The sequence below is a fragment of the Thalia democratica genome, chromosome 2, assembly GCF_965202585.1.
Source record: "Thalia democratica chromosome 2, ktThaDemo2.hap1.1, whole genome shotgun sequence".
In the NCBI taxonomy this organism is placed as follows: domain Eukaryota; kingdom Metazoa; phylum Chordata; class Thaliacea; order Salpida; family Salpidae; genus Thalia; species Thalia democratica.
In genome coordinates this window covers 40,459,132-40,474,375 of record NC_139166.1, presented here as the reverse complement: position 1 = coordinate 40,474,375, position 15,244 = coordinate 40,459,132, and the positions used below count along the sequence as shown (strand labels likewise).

The following is a 15,244-nucleotide window of genomic DNA, read 5'->3' as shown; positions in this document are numbered from 1 at the left end:
TAAAACAAATAGTTACATCCAACTCTCATCTAATTTGTAAGAGAAACATTTTCTGAATATTAATATTCAAGTTGAAACAAGTCCCAGGACTTTTGGTTCACTCTGTAAATAATAATTATAATATTAATAATAAAGATTTGATAAAACAGGTATAAAGTTTGCCTGAACTTTTTGTTATCATCATTTTTTAAATGTATTTTGCATTGTAAAATTTAACTATTTTGTCTTTAACATAGTTTCAGAATTTATAGTTGTTTATAAAACTATTTTTGTTATTTATTTTGAACAATTTTGACGTAACTAATGCGAAAGATGCAAAGACAAAGCTGGTGGTCCAGGCCAAAGCCACCAAAGAACTTACATTCTTTAGAAAATTTAAAGTAAGTCTTTTTAAATTATTTTACCAAATGTCTTATTTATTATTAAATGTAATGGTATATAGGCTCTTTTTTTCAGAAGTAAATATGTATATTTTAAAAATAAATCATAGATTTAAAGTTGTAATTGATTTTTAAAGCACATAGGAAACTTTATATTTTTTTAAATTTAATTCTGTTTTAAAGATATTCTTCATATTAACATTTAGACAGAGTTTTTATCATGATTACTTTTTGTTATAAGACACAATAATTACTTAAGGTCTATATTTTTATTTGTTTTTAACAAAAGTGACTTTTTAAACTTTTAACAATATATGTAGAGAATGAACCCTTTTTTCAGTTTAAGTTATCTTATTTACATTCAAATTTTTTTTATACTACAGAAGCAGACATTTATCAGTTCAGGGTTGACTAAAGTCCTGGAATTTGACAATTGAGGCTAAAAAAACCTGAATTTGAGAAATTTTGAAAAAAAAAACCTGGAATTTTAAACAAAAATCACTAAAAAACGTGGATTTTGGAGCAAAAATCACAAAAATACCTGAAAAACCTGGGATTTTAAGCAACTTTTACACGTTAAGTAATAAAATTTTGATTTGATTTGTCTTCATCAAAAATTTTTTTGTTGAAAAGCACATTTAAAGAAGCTTTAATATACCTTTATAATATTGTTAACTATTTCACACAGTTTTTTACCTTAAAATTAATTTTAAACTAAAAATAGACCCTAAAAGCTTAAAAGGTGTACTTTTCTAAAACTGGAAAAAATTTGCCAAAAATATTTGGCAACCCTGATTAGTTACATGCTCATGAGTTTAAACTATGCTTAATAAACTACAAAAAAACAAATAACTTTACAGCAGGATTTTCCAAACTTGGTAATATTGCCCCTCTTAGGTTAGCTAATTAGTAAGGTGACAAAAAGTAATTAACCAGTAAAGGGGCAATACATAATAAACATGGTTGCCACTTTACTTGGAAATCCTGGAAAAAACTGGAATTTGAGAAATTTAAAAAAAAAGCTGGAAAATCCTGGAATTTTGAGCAAAAATCACTAAAAAAACCTGGAGTTAAACAATTTTCACATGTTCAGTAGTAAAATTTTGATTTTACTCCAAAAGTCTATTGTATAAATAAAAAAATTTTTGTCATCATCAATATTTATTTTAGTAAAAAAAATATTTGAAATAGCTTTACAGTATCTTTTAAATGTTTTTTTACTACTTAACACAGTTTCTTACCTTAAACTTAACTTTAAACTAAAAGTAGACCCAAAAATGTGTACTTTTAAAAACCTGGAAAAAAATTGAAAAACAAGTGCAACCCTTAATAAACAGGGGCAATTGATTTTATAATTTCTGAAAATTAGTTTTAAAAATTCTTTTTTACAGCAATAAATACTAATATTATTTTTATATCAGCCAATTTATGATTGTCAATAAAACTTAATGAATTTTTAAACAACAGGTACCTTTACTACATATTAAGTAGAAATCAGACTATAACTGAAAATAACAAAAGCGTTATTGTTGAAGCATTTAGATCAATGTCTGAAATATTAATATGGGGAGATCAAAATGATAGCTCTGTCTTTGAGTATGTTCTGTTTATATAATTTTGTTAAAACTAAAACAATGCAGATAATTAAAAAAATATGTTGAAAACTGTTTCTATATTTAAAAGTTTTATAACACTTAAAGTTAAATAAAGCTTAAGTATGTCAATTTAAATTATAGCTTGTAATTATGGATGATTATTAATTTGTAAAATATAAATTATAAAAAATTGTAGTACATATAAGATATTTCTGTATTTAAACGAATATTTATTACATAGTTAGTTAGATAGTTACTAATTTTTACCGCTGAACAGATTATCAAACTGCAATTCTGTAACAAAAAAAAAACAGCTGTGCAAAAATTTATAAAGATTTAAATAAAAAATATCAACAAGCACATTGCAATTTTATTGAAGTAGATAATTTTTTAATAATTGATTTTCAACTACTATTGTGTATAACTTAGCTATAGAATATAGTATTAACATTTATTAAAGCTTAAAGATAAGTACATCATAATGATTTTAAATAAAAAGTCTGAAATAAGTACTGTTTAGATAAGAAATTAATAAAATTAAATTTAAGAGAATTTTAAGTATAATTAAGTAAACTTAAGTTGGTGAAAGGATATCACTTCACAAAAAGAGAATCTTATTTCGTGCTTAGTTTTTTGAGCGTATAATATCTTCTTAAAAGTCAAATTAAATGAAGAAATTAAAAATATTAGTAGTATATTCAGATCATTAGGTTACCCAACGGAAGTTATCAAGAAAACATTTGACAAGACCATCATCCATTATCACAGTCCTACAAAACAACGTTAAAAAAAGTACCCAGTGTACTTAAAACTTCCCTGTTTAGGTAATGAAGATAAGTTCCTGGAATATAAAATAAAGCACACAATCAATAGTACATTTGGAGCAGTTAATTTTCGAATTAGTCACTTCACTTGAAAATCTTATGGAATATTTAAAGATGTTACTTCCAATCCTGAAACGAATAATGATATATTATATGTTATATGTTAATTTATGTGTCACTGTGACAGTATATCGGGAGAACTTCTCAGAGATTCCATCTGAGAAAGGATCAGTATGTATCAAAATTTCTCAGAAACTAGATGGCCACTAGAGGTAATAAACCTACCATAAGTTTTTCGGCAATTGGAAATCATTTACTAAACTACCCGGAATGCTCTAAACATTATTATGACAACAAATTTACATTTTTAACTAAAGGGCGTAACATATATCATTTAAGTTTTTTAAATCTCTTTTTGTAAAAATCTATAAGTCGAATCTTTGTAAACAAAAGTTAGTTTACAATACTAATCTGTATAAACTGTAAGGTATAATTTATTTTTAAAATTTCTTATTTAATTTACTTTAAAAACTGTCTTTTCATTGCGTAAGTATACTTAAATGTAACTGTTCTGAAACTTTAATTCTTTAAACTATAGCTTATTTACTTTTAAATAAGTAAATTAAAACTTAATTCTGATAATTATATTTTACTTCAAACGTGTTCATAGCTTTTTTCATTGTTAATATTTATGTTTATATAATTTTTAAACATGTATGTATATACTTTATTTTAATATCCTTTCACCATATTAAGTTTACTTACTTATGCTTAAAAAGTCTTGTTAAATTAATTTAGCCAATTTCTCATCTAAATAGTATTTATTTCAAACTTTTTATTTAACTCATTATAATTTACTTATTATCTAGCGAAAATAAGTGTAAATATTACATTCTATAGTTTAGTTATACACAATAGTAGTTGAAAAGCGTCTATTGAAAAAAATGTATGCTTAAATAAAAATGCAATATGTTTGTCCATATATATTTTTTATCTTTGTACCCCAAAATAATTATAAAATTTACTTAATTATGATAAATTTAATAACTTAAAACCAGTTAAAAATATTGTTAAATTCTAGTGCTAAATGATAGGTTATTGCATAAAACAAAAAATAAAGGTTTTTTTTATTAAATTAAACAAAATAAGACTAACACTTATCACAGTTTAAGTTAGTACTTTCTTCTTTAGCCCTAGCTATTTAGGGAACTGCTCATTTCCAACCCGCAATCAAATCCAAGAACTGCTTACCGACTAAGGGTTAGGGATAATAGTGATAGTAAAAAATAAATTAATTAAGTATTAATAAAGCAAACTATTAAAAAGTAAAGGATAAATAAAGAAAAAATATGTTTTGAGTGGGAATTGTGCGCAGGTGGGATTTGATTGGGTAGGAATTGTCAGTATACTGCTATTTAAATGTCATATCAGGGTTGCTACACACTCAGAATACACAAGATATTTTGAATTTTTGAAAATCTCAGGGTATTTTGAATGTTATTTCAAACTCAGGCTGACTTAGTTTAAGGATTTATTAATAATCTCATAACAGGTTTTTACTGAGTTTTGAATGAGATTTAGTTGATTTACTTCATTATTTTGTTAATTTATAATCAATTTTGTTGAAGAACTTAATTTTTTTAAATTTTGAAAATAAAAATAAAAAATTATAAAGTTTTTAAAAACTCAGAAAAGTTTAAGATCATTTAGGAGAGTTTTTTGACTCAAAGAGTGGCAAGTCTGTGAACTTGTATTATAAGATATAAATTTCATAGTTTTTGCAATTTTAAGTTTCTTTCTATATTAACAAGAACTGTTCAGTATCTGATAAGATCTTTAAATGAAAATAGTAGCACAATAAGTTCAGTAGTGATAGTTCTACTCCAACATATATGTCCCTATATTTTAATTTGAGAACTGTAATTCTTTGATTGAAAATTAAGTTAAAATAAGACTTTTGTGGTTCACAGTTAACTTGATGTTTTTTTAAATAGTTAATAAGAAAGGTTTTTTTACAGGTTTTTTCTTGAAAAGAATATGTTTACTTTCTTTCTGAATATCCTACAACAAAATGCTGGAAACTATGTTTGTGTACAGCTGTTACAAACAATAAACATTGTGTTTGAAAATCTTCATAATGAAACTTCACTATGTAAGTTAATTTTTTGTTATAAGTTTTTCGTAAAATTAATAATAATAAGTATCAGATAGTATATAGCATATGATATTTATTTTAATTTGTTTATAAATCGAACAATTGAAAGTTCTCGACTTAGATAGCTTTAAGGCAATTTTTTTCTATTATTTATTTTACAGTTTTTTATCAACAAAACAATGTTTCACTCCTATATTGGCATATGGGAGGTCATCAGTTGTTATAAACAAATCTGAAAAGTTTTTTGAACAAAATAAGTAGAAGTTATGTAAAAATGTTAAATAAAACAAAATGAAAAACAAAGTATTGATTATATGGTATAAAAACTTATGGTTTTACAACAAAAAATAAAACTTATTTTCATATAATATTTATGATTAAGGGTATAGGGGGGGGGGGGTAAACACCCTTTTTTGGTTTTTGATCTTATTTTATATAGTTTTTACTAAGCTACAAGATGCTTTTTACAGATTTTAAAAATTCAAAATAATTTTTGAGATATAGCCGGTCAAAGTCGGAGCCAACAATAGGATCCTTATGGGAGGCGCAAACTAAAACGGCAAAATTAGACTATTTTACTAAAAATCTATCTTCTCCTACGTTTTTTGAGATAACTACTTCAAACTTTCAGGAAATGTTCCTTAATATATTTAGAAAATTCTGTCGGAAGGAATTTTGAAAAAAATTAAAAATAAAAATTTTATATAAAAAATAAACAAAAAAAACAGTTTTTTTTTTGTTTTTTTGTTATAAAATTTTTATTTTTTAAAAAATCTGTTCCGACAGAATTTTCTAAATACTGCAAGGAACATTTCCTAAAAATTTGAGGTAGTTATCTCAAAAAACGTAGGAGGAGATAGATTTTTAGTGATTTCTAGTTATTTGCCGTTTTAGTTTGCGCCTCCCATAAGGATCCTATTGTTGCCTCCGGCTTTGACCTGCTATATCTCAAAAATTATTTTGAATTTTTTAAATCTGTAAAAAGCATCTTGTAGCTTAGTAAAAACTATATAAAATAAGATCAAAAACCAAAACAGGGTGTTTACCCCCCCCCCCCCCCCCCCCCCTATGCCCTTAATACAAGTTCTAAGTTGCTGTTTATAACAAACTTTTTATTCTAAAAATAAAATAAGTAGATATAGATGTTTTATTAAAGACTATTATAACTATGATTATATACAAGTTATTAAATATTGCCGGTGTGGTTGTTTTAACCAATGGTTTTCAATAGTTTAAGTCCGTGCACAGCAGACGTTAAAAAATATGTATATAAAATCAAAACAAGTATTGTGATATTACTAAAAAGATACTCCTTCATTGTTTAATTGTTATTATAAAAATATTTTCCGACTTATTAATAACTAGTTTGAAAATTTTAGTTCAAACTAAAATAATTTATAATATATACTACCTATTTAAAATATTTTTACTAATCAAAAAAATGTTTGCATATTAAAGTAATTTCTATGCGAACTATTGTTATGTGCACAGGTGTAAACTTTGAGAAATACTGGTATAAACTAAAACAACAATAAGAAACAATGAAGAATTACTTATTGACCTAACTAAATTTTAAGACATAAGAGTTTTTAATTTTTTTTTTATCATTCTTTTTTTACGTTAATAACTAAGCTGCCAGTTGTTTATTTTTTGTTGTAAAAATTAAAAGTAGTTTTTGAGACACAGTGCTTAGTTGCATATCCAGTACTTTGCTAATACAGCCGGCTTAAGTTGAGAAATAGGTTTAGTTACTTCTGGTAAAATCAATGTTTTACTGTAAATACATGTCTTATTTCATTTCAAGCAGTTTATACTTACATCATAGTTAAAGTTTTGTTTTGTTTAATTCTTTTCTATTTTAATTGGTTGTTTTATTTAAAACAAATACATTAAATGAATTAACGAAAAAATTTAGTATGTGTTTTATTATACGCATTGCATATTATAAAAGGGTAGATTATTAAATATAAAAGATGTTTTTTTTCCATTTGGCCAAAAGCTGATACAGCCATAACTTTTTTAAAAGCTTTCCCAACATTATCTGTGGATTAGCTAGGAAGCACTGTATAAGCATTCAAAGTTAGATAGTTCAATTGCTTTTTGTAAAGTTATGTAGCTCATTGTTACGTATTTTATTATCTATCATTTTATTTACAGATTGATCATATTTAAAACTTTTTAAATTAAACAAACTTAAATAAAGATTTATTTTTTATAAATAATCTTTTATAAATTATAAACATATTTGTTTATAATCTATCTCCTTGTACAGTTTTTGAGTAACCTTTTTTTTTCTCATTCTAATCTTTAATAAGCTTTTAATTACTTATGTAGTATTTTTTTTCCTAAATAACAAAGTGTTTTTTTTTTAATTTAGGTCTTAAACTTTAAAATTTTGAATATTTTAGTATTGTTTCTTAAAGTTGTTCGTAATAATGAAAATAAAATTTTCTTAAAGGTTTAAAGTAAGTTGCTTTTTAAATGCAGGAGGATTTAGATTTCGACTAAGTGTTTCTAAATGCTGAGAAAATCAGATATAAAAAGTTTCCCTTCTATACATTTGAAGCAAAATTAAAAAAAAAACTAATTATATCTCAAATTTTTTTTTTCTGTAAAATGTGTAACAAAAGCTAGTATTAAGTTTTACAGATTTAAAGTTTAACAAATTTCATTGGATATTTTTGATTATTTAATCCAAAACCTTTAATTTTATATTAAAAAAAAAAAAAATAATTGAAAAACCTAAAGCTGTTTTAAGGATTAGTTTTTTCTGATATTTTAAAGTTCTTTTTCTCAAAATACAAAACAAAAAACATGTATTTTAGTAATATTTTTTCAATTCAGAGAAAATTTATAAAGAATAAATTGCAGTGAATACGTTTGTATAAAAATTATCAAAAATGATTATATCTAAAACATTAAAAGAATTTAATGTCTATATAAATAATATAGTATTTATAGTATTTTTAAAGTTTCGGTTATTAGTGCTCAATAAGTAAAATTGGAGCTAAATATTTGATTATATAGTAAACTACAGTTTTATACAGCTGATTCATATATGAGATATTTCTTTCATTTTCAACATGCACAAAAACCTTCATTATTTCTAAGTCACAACTCAAAAAAAAATTAAATTCTAAATTTCTGCAAAACATATCTATTAAACTAAAGCTTTACTGAGGATTACTTGAGATAGAAATATCTCACATATGAAGCAGCTGTAAACAATTGTCGTTTATTATATAATTAAACAAGTCATATAGTGTATATATATATATATAGTCTCTACTTTAAGCTTTTGTAAAAAAGTCATTGTTAATTTTTATAAAAAATTCCCCTCCTCCATATAGCCTTAAACGTCTAATTGCCAACTCTTTGTATAAGTTTTCATAACTAGTTAATTAAGTGATAAAATTCTAATAGATTCAATAATTTTCATAATCTTTAGTGGGTCTAGTCGCAAATTATAAAGTAAAGTCTACACTCACAATATCGATATACTTGTCATGCTTGTTTTTCACAAATTATACTAATTTTGTAAGTGTTTTATTCTATTTTTTTTCAAATATTATTATGCTTTACCGTATGTTTTGTTTTTGTAGACTACATGCTTTCAAACAATCATGTGAATGAGGTTATTTGCCATAAATTTGACTTTTCTGATGAGGAAGTAATGGCATACTACATTTCTTTTCTGAAAACATTATCTTTACGACTAAACGAACACACTATCAATTTTTTTTACAATGAGGTACTATTTGTTTATTTTAGATGTTTTATTTTTACTTAAATATTAATTATTTTACTTCATGTCTATGACCATTTGTGGTGACAAAAATGCACTTGGATAAATTTTAAATAAAAAAATATAATATATTATATTACTATGAATATAAAATGATATTTATTCAAATCATTCATGAAAATTTGAGAAATTTTGAAAAAACCTGGAGTTTTTAACAATTTTCACATGTTCAGTAGTAAAATTTCGATTTGACTCACAATATCTATCATATAAATTAATAAATTTTGTCATTATCAAAATTTTTTTTTCTTAAAAAACATAATTAAAGTAGCTTTATATTATCTTTTCAATGTTTTTATACTAGTTAAGACAGTTTTTTACCTTAGACTTAACTTTAAACTAAAAATAGACCCAAAACTGTGTACTTTAAAAAACCTGGAAGAGATTTGGAAAACCTGAAAAAATTTTTGAAAAGACAAGTGGCAACCCTGGATTTAGAATAATTAAGGTTATTTTTACATAATAAAATTGTAGTCTTTGTTTTTTTATAACATCATATTTTTGACTCAGGGTGGCTTGAATATTTTTTGAACTAGGGCTTGAACATTTTTTGGTCATATTGTAAAATTCATATTAGGACATATGAATCGGATGTATTTTGCTTCATTAAGAAGAATTAAAAAAAAAAATTGCAAAAAAAAATTGCTGCCCAAAAAACTAATATTTACCCCAAAAATCACATATTTTTAGATTTTTTAACTTAATTAGTAATAAAGTCACTTATGCATGTCCTAGACTTATAATTTATGTCTTAAATAAAAACTTATTACAACTTTTAAAATAAAAGGGCAAGGATAATCACAATAGAATTTTTTGTACAAATTTTGAGTTTTAATAGTAAAAATTAGAATAACCCTAAACTATCCTATTATCTCCTGTACTCAATGCACTTTATGCAACTTGACCAATCTTTGGTCTATAAAACTTGTTTTAAAATTTAGTTATTATGTCTTTAATGCACCTGACTCCCATGGTTTTTGTTCTCTTGATACTGTCAATAGCCTTTTTGAGTCAGGGGCGAGTTTTCTTAGAAAAAAATTGCTCACAGGCTGCTTTTTACAAAAAAAAACCTTCTGTTGGCCTCAGTTATTTGAAATAACTAAAGTATTCAATATAAATTTTCTTTAAACAAGACAAACAAGTGATAATAAACCACTAGTAATTACTAACTATTAAATTTGTAACCTTGTTGTAAGTTTATAAATCAACATGCTATCATTGTTACAATTAAAGTAAACAATAAAGAGCCAATAAAGAGCAACTGAAAGTGTATTTTTGTTTATTTTAATAAAATTTTTTATTAGTTTTATAGCTATCAAAAACAAGAATAAGTATTTTTATACCTAAAATATACTGTTTAAACTAGATAAAAATAAAATTTGTAAAGTTCCTGATAATGTGATTTGGTTTATGCTCGATAGTTTACTTGTCACTTTTCAGGGAACGTTTTGTTAAAAATTTAGTGTGATTATTTCTTTAAAAAATTACTTTTTTCATCAAAAAATTACTAATGCTCGTTTCAAATAATTGGATACAGGCTTATTTAAAAATTTAAGATCCAGTCGGATCTAGATCTATTTTTAGTTTAGGATCCGGCCGTATCATGTATCCAGTAGATAGCTATTTTTTGACAAGTTGATATGTCTATATACTAAACTTAATTAGTAACTAAATCATCCTCTTTATACTATCGTACAATACATTTTGATATATTACTTATGTCTAGTGATCTACAGGATCCAAGATCTGGATCCGGCCGTTTTTGCTTGGTTCCGGATTCTGCCGGATCCTAATTTTAAAATATCCGGCTCCTAAAATAATATCCTAGCTGAGATTTGGCCGGATCTAGTTAGTTTCGAAAGACTTTGTTTTTAGCGATCAACTTCTTTCAGTTTTATACATTTATATTATTGTGATTTGAATATTTAATATATATAACATTAGTCAAGCGAAACAGACTAATTAAAGTTCTGTTAATTCAATTATTTTTTGTAAATATACAGGTACATACATCCATTAAAGTAAAAGTAGTGAATTGACAATTTAAAGTTTCCTGCAGATTAGATTCTTCTACTGACTCTATAATTTAGTTCAATTTATAAACTTATAATATTTTCTTTGTTTAATATAAAATATATATTTAATTTTTAAAATATTTAATTTCGTTAAAAGTCTTTACATTTTTAGTTTAACTATTTTATTCTCATTTAACTATATTAAGGGCATAGGGGGGGGTGGGGGTAAACACCCTTTTTTGGTTTTTGATCTTATTTTATATAGTTTTTACCAAGCTACAAGATGCTTTTTACAGATTTTAAAAATTCAAAATATTTTTTGAGATATAGCCGGTCAAAGTTGGAGCCAACAATAGGTTTCTTATGGGAGGCGCAAACTAAAATGGCAAAAATAGACTATTTTACTAAAAATCTATCTTCTCCTACGTCTTTTGAGATAACTACCTTAAACTTTTAGGAAATGTTCCTTAATATATTTTAAAAATTCTGTCGGAAGGAATTTTGAAAAAAATAAAAAATATAAATTTTATATAAAAAACAAACAAAAAAAACAGTTTTTTTTTTTGTTTTTTTGTTATAAAATTTTTATTTTTTAATTTTTTTAAATTCTGTTCCGACAGAATTTTCTAAATACTGCAAGGAATATTTCCTAAAAATTTGAGGTAGTTATCTCAAAAAACGTAGGAGGAGATAGATTTTTAGTGATTTCTAGTTATTTGCTGTTTTAGTTTGCGCCTCCCATAAGGATCCTATTGTTGCCTCCGACTTTGACCGGCTATATCTCAAAAAATGTTTTGAATTTTCTAAATCTGTAAAAAGCATCTTGTAGCTTAGTAAAAACTATATAAAATAAGATCAAAAACAAAAAAAGGGTGTTTACCCCCCCTATGCCCTTAAACAATGTAAAAACTCACAAATACAGCTCATTTAATATTTGGTTACTATGACTTTAAGAGGCAGCAATTGTTCAATCTTTATTTTTTTAAATATTTTATTTTACCAAATAAATTTATTCTTAGCCCTAATTTTGATGAAAATAATATATAGTAGTATAAAATATTTCAGTTAAATATTAAATACTTTTTTGAACAACCGCTGCCTTATAAAGTTATAGTAACCTAATACTTAAAATAATTTATTCTATATATAAACATATAAATTATTTTCTTAAGGACAATTTTTATTTATTAAATTTTTTCAAGACTTTTAATGCAAACCCAGTTTCGTTCAAAGACCTCTAGTCCAGGGGTCGGCAAGCTGCGGCCCGCGAGCACGTTTTTATTTTGAATGGAATGTGGCCCGCGAAAGAGAAGTCTGCGGCCCGCAATCAAATAAATATGGCCCGCTGAACAATTTTATTTTTTAATGTTGTTTCTTAGTAAAATTATTTAACTAATTATTTTTATTTAAGTCACTGGATAACGTTAAAAACCAATTAAAAAAGTTTACTTCTCAGGCTTAAAGACAGACTGGCTTTCTTGCAGTGTTTTTCTCAGTTTTGATAATAACTTGCTTGTTTCAACAGCAAATAGTAAACTAAAAATAAGTTTTAAAACTACTTTGATTTAGTGAGTTATTTATAAAATAATTATTAAATAAATTAACTAAATGCGAATGTTTTCTATTTTTTACAAACGTAATGCTCAGTAATGAACTAAAATTTGATTTCTTTAAAACTTGGTGTTTTGTTTAGCATGTAATTTACAGCTAAGTTTTTATAATGGATACTTTTACTATGTAATATATTAAATGTACTCAGAAGTATTTAAAAAATCATAATAAAAAGAGATAAGGTTAGAATGTTTGTTTTTTGGTTTTGAGTCGTTTTGGTTTTTTACATAAGTTTTCTGTGCTCTTTATAAATTCTCATGCAAATAAAGGTACTTATGAATACGGTAGCTTTTGAGTTTTTAGCTATTTTTTAGTGCTAAATACCACACCCTGTGTAAAACATTAAATGATTTGAAGAAAATTTTATCCTAACGAAATTCAATTTTCTAAAAACCACCCCAAAGCAAACGGTATGGGATCTAAAAAAATGCGACCTTCAAGTTTTTGTTTGAATCTGTTTTGTATTTGTAAATTATTGTATAAACAACTGTGCCTGGTTTAGGCTACTTAAAGAAAGCTTATGGTGGCAAATCTTGGCTTTTTGAAAAAATATTTCAGTTGAATGTTTTTTAGTTCTAAAATCTCAGACTATTTATCGATCACCAGGCTGACTTTTTCTATTTAAAGACTGGCAAAGAAAACTTATGATGTATGTCTTTTTAAATTTGCAGTTTAGATTTTAATTAAATGAAAAACTTTTAGTTCTGAAGGTGCTATGATCTAAAGTTATATTTATATTAATTGTATACATATAAGTTTTAAAAACGCACACTGGCTTAAAAGTCACTGCATTTAAGCCTGAAAACGTTTTTGGAGTATTTTTAAAAACCCAGGCTAATTCGAGTTAAGTTTCATTCACTATGAATAATTTTACTTTGCTTTAGAAGAGTGTAAGCCCTTATACTTTTAAACTTGAATAACAATTTAAACCTATTATTCTACATCTAAACTTTTTTTGATACAACAACGGTGTAATGAACAACACCTTTATTTGTAATAAAATTATACGAAACTATATTAAATAACAATAAAAGTATATAATTACACAGTATTAGTTGCCTGTTTTTGTATTAACATTCTTTATAAGGGTTAAAAATAACGAACAAAACTTTAATCTATTTTATTTTACATATGCCATGGGTACCACACAGGAAAATTAAGCTTTCACAAAATTAATCAGTAAAAAAATGATAGAATAAAAAAAATCTACTTATTTTTAAGGATAAAACTAATAATTTTTAGTTTTTTGTATTATTATGTAAAAATCATTTTTGCTAAGTTTAGCTGCTTAATAAATTTAGTACTTAATAAATAATCATAGTTTTTAGTATTTCTATACACTTAAACAGTCTTAGTTTTGTGTTAAATTTTGTAAAAGTCAGACTAGCTTATACTAGTTTGAAGTTTTTTTGAAATATTTGGGATGTTTTATTATTTCTACTTGAATTAAATTTACAAAATAATTTTTTAACTATTGAATTATTAAAAGAGTTAAAAATAAATCATACTTTTGTATTTCCTTAATTAATAAAGCATTAAAATTTTGTCATAGGGTTGCCATGCCACTTAGTATTAAATGTATTCGGTTTTCAAAACAGTAGATAATTTATTTAGACTTAAGTACATTAGTCAAAGAAATTTTAGTTCAATAAATATGTAAAATTAAAAAAGCCTTTTGTTTATAGCTAAAAGTCATTTAAATAAATAAAGTGAATAAAAGTAAGACTATCAAAATTAAAACGCTGTTCTAATATGTGTGTGACTAAAACTAAAACATAAAGATCATTAAAGTGTGACTAAAACTGTGGCCCGCGAAGATTTTGTAATTTGAAATTTGGCCCGCGAGCACTAATTGCCTGCCGACCCCTGCTCTAGTCAAAGGTCAATTTTTATGTTAAACAAGAATGGCAGCCACAAACCCAGCATACTAAGTACACTCAGTGGTAAAATTCCTCTAGTACCGCCTAATCAACCTAAAGCTCAACTACCTAAAAACGATGTTCTCAAAAGATTTTTGTCGTTCTATTCTACATTTAAATCGGAAACATGTGCGAACACTCACGAAAGTGAGTAACAAGATTTAGTTGATCAAGAGATTAAGACAGAAATTAAGTTTTTATTTGGCTGAAGAAAATTTATCTGTTGAGGAAGTTAAAGAAGCTGAAGTCTTGTCTTAGTGGAACTTAAACAAGAAAAAATACACACATCTTGCTACGTTTACAAGAAGGTACCTTTCGGCACCACCATCTTTTGTTTATACTGAAAGGTTATTTTTAGAAGCTATTAAGTTGTTAGAAGAAAAGCGAAATTAATTGCTTCCAAAAACCGGCGAAAAACTTTTATTTCTTTATCACAACTTGAAAAAACAATAATAGGTTTCTTAGTAGCTTAATGGTGTTGATATGAGTAAATGTTATTTACTAAATTACTTACTTTTTATATGTAAACAGTTGCTAATGAAGTTATTTTTATCTTATAGTTCGAACTTTTGTGAATAAAAGTATAATGTAAAGCTTACCATAAAAAGATATAAATAAAGTTCGTTATTTTTAAAAGCATTGTAACATTTAATTTATTTTCCTTTACGTCGTACAAGGTACAAAGTTCAAGTTTAGTCGTATAAGTAGCTTGAAATGTAACATTTAAACTGAGATTTCGTGTAAGTTATTTTTTTTACAACATTCACTTTCTTAGTGTTTAAATGAAATATTTTGACAATAACATTGATTTTTTTCTTAAACAAATATTTGTATTAAACAATTTTTACTAATTAATTGTATAATAATAATAAAATTATATAAGCTCGTGCTCTATTGAAACTACATAAAACTTAAAACATTTAGGATCCGGATTAGGCCT

The 15,244-nt window shown here is 25.1% G+C and overlaps 1 protein-coding gene across 2 annotated transcripts in view; it reads left to right on the top strand.

Moving 5' to 3' along the window:
- Nucleotides 1–243: 243 nt before the first annotated feature.
- Nucleotides 244–15,244, top strand: part of LOC145829762 (protein CLEC16A-like) — a 48,222-nt gene continuing 33,221 nt past the window's right edge. For both annotated transcript variants that reach the window (XM_082937632.1, XM_082937631.1), the window contains exons 1-4: nt 244–380; nt 1,848–1,976; nt 4,818–4,951; nt 8,557–8,705. In XM_082937632.1, the coding sequence (XP_082793758.1) occupies nt 304–380; nt 1,848–1,976; nt 4,818–4,951; nt 8,557–8,705 (489 nt within the window). In that variant the 5' untranslated portion in view covers nt 244–303. The remainder of the gene's footprint in view (nt 381–1,847; nt 1,977–4,817; nt 4,952–8,556; nt 8,706–15,244) is intronic.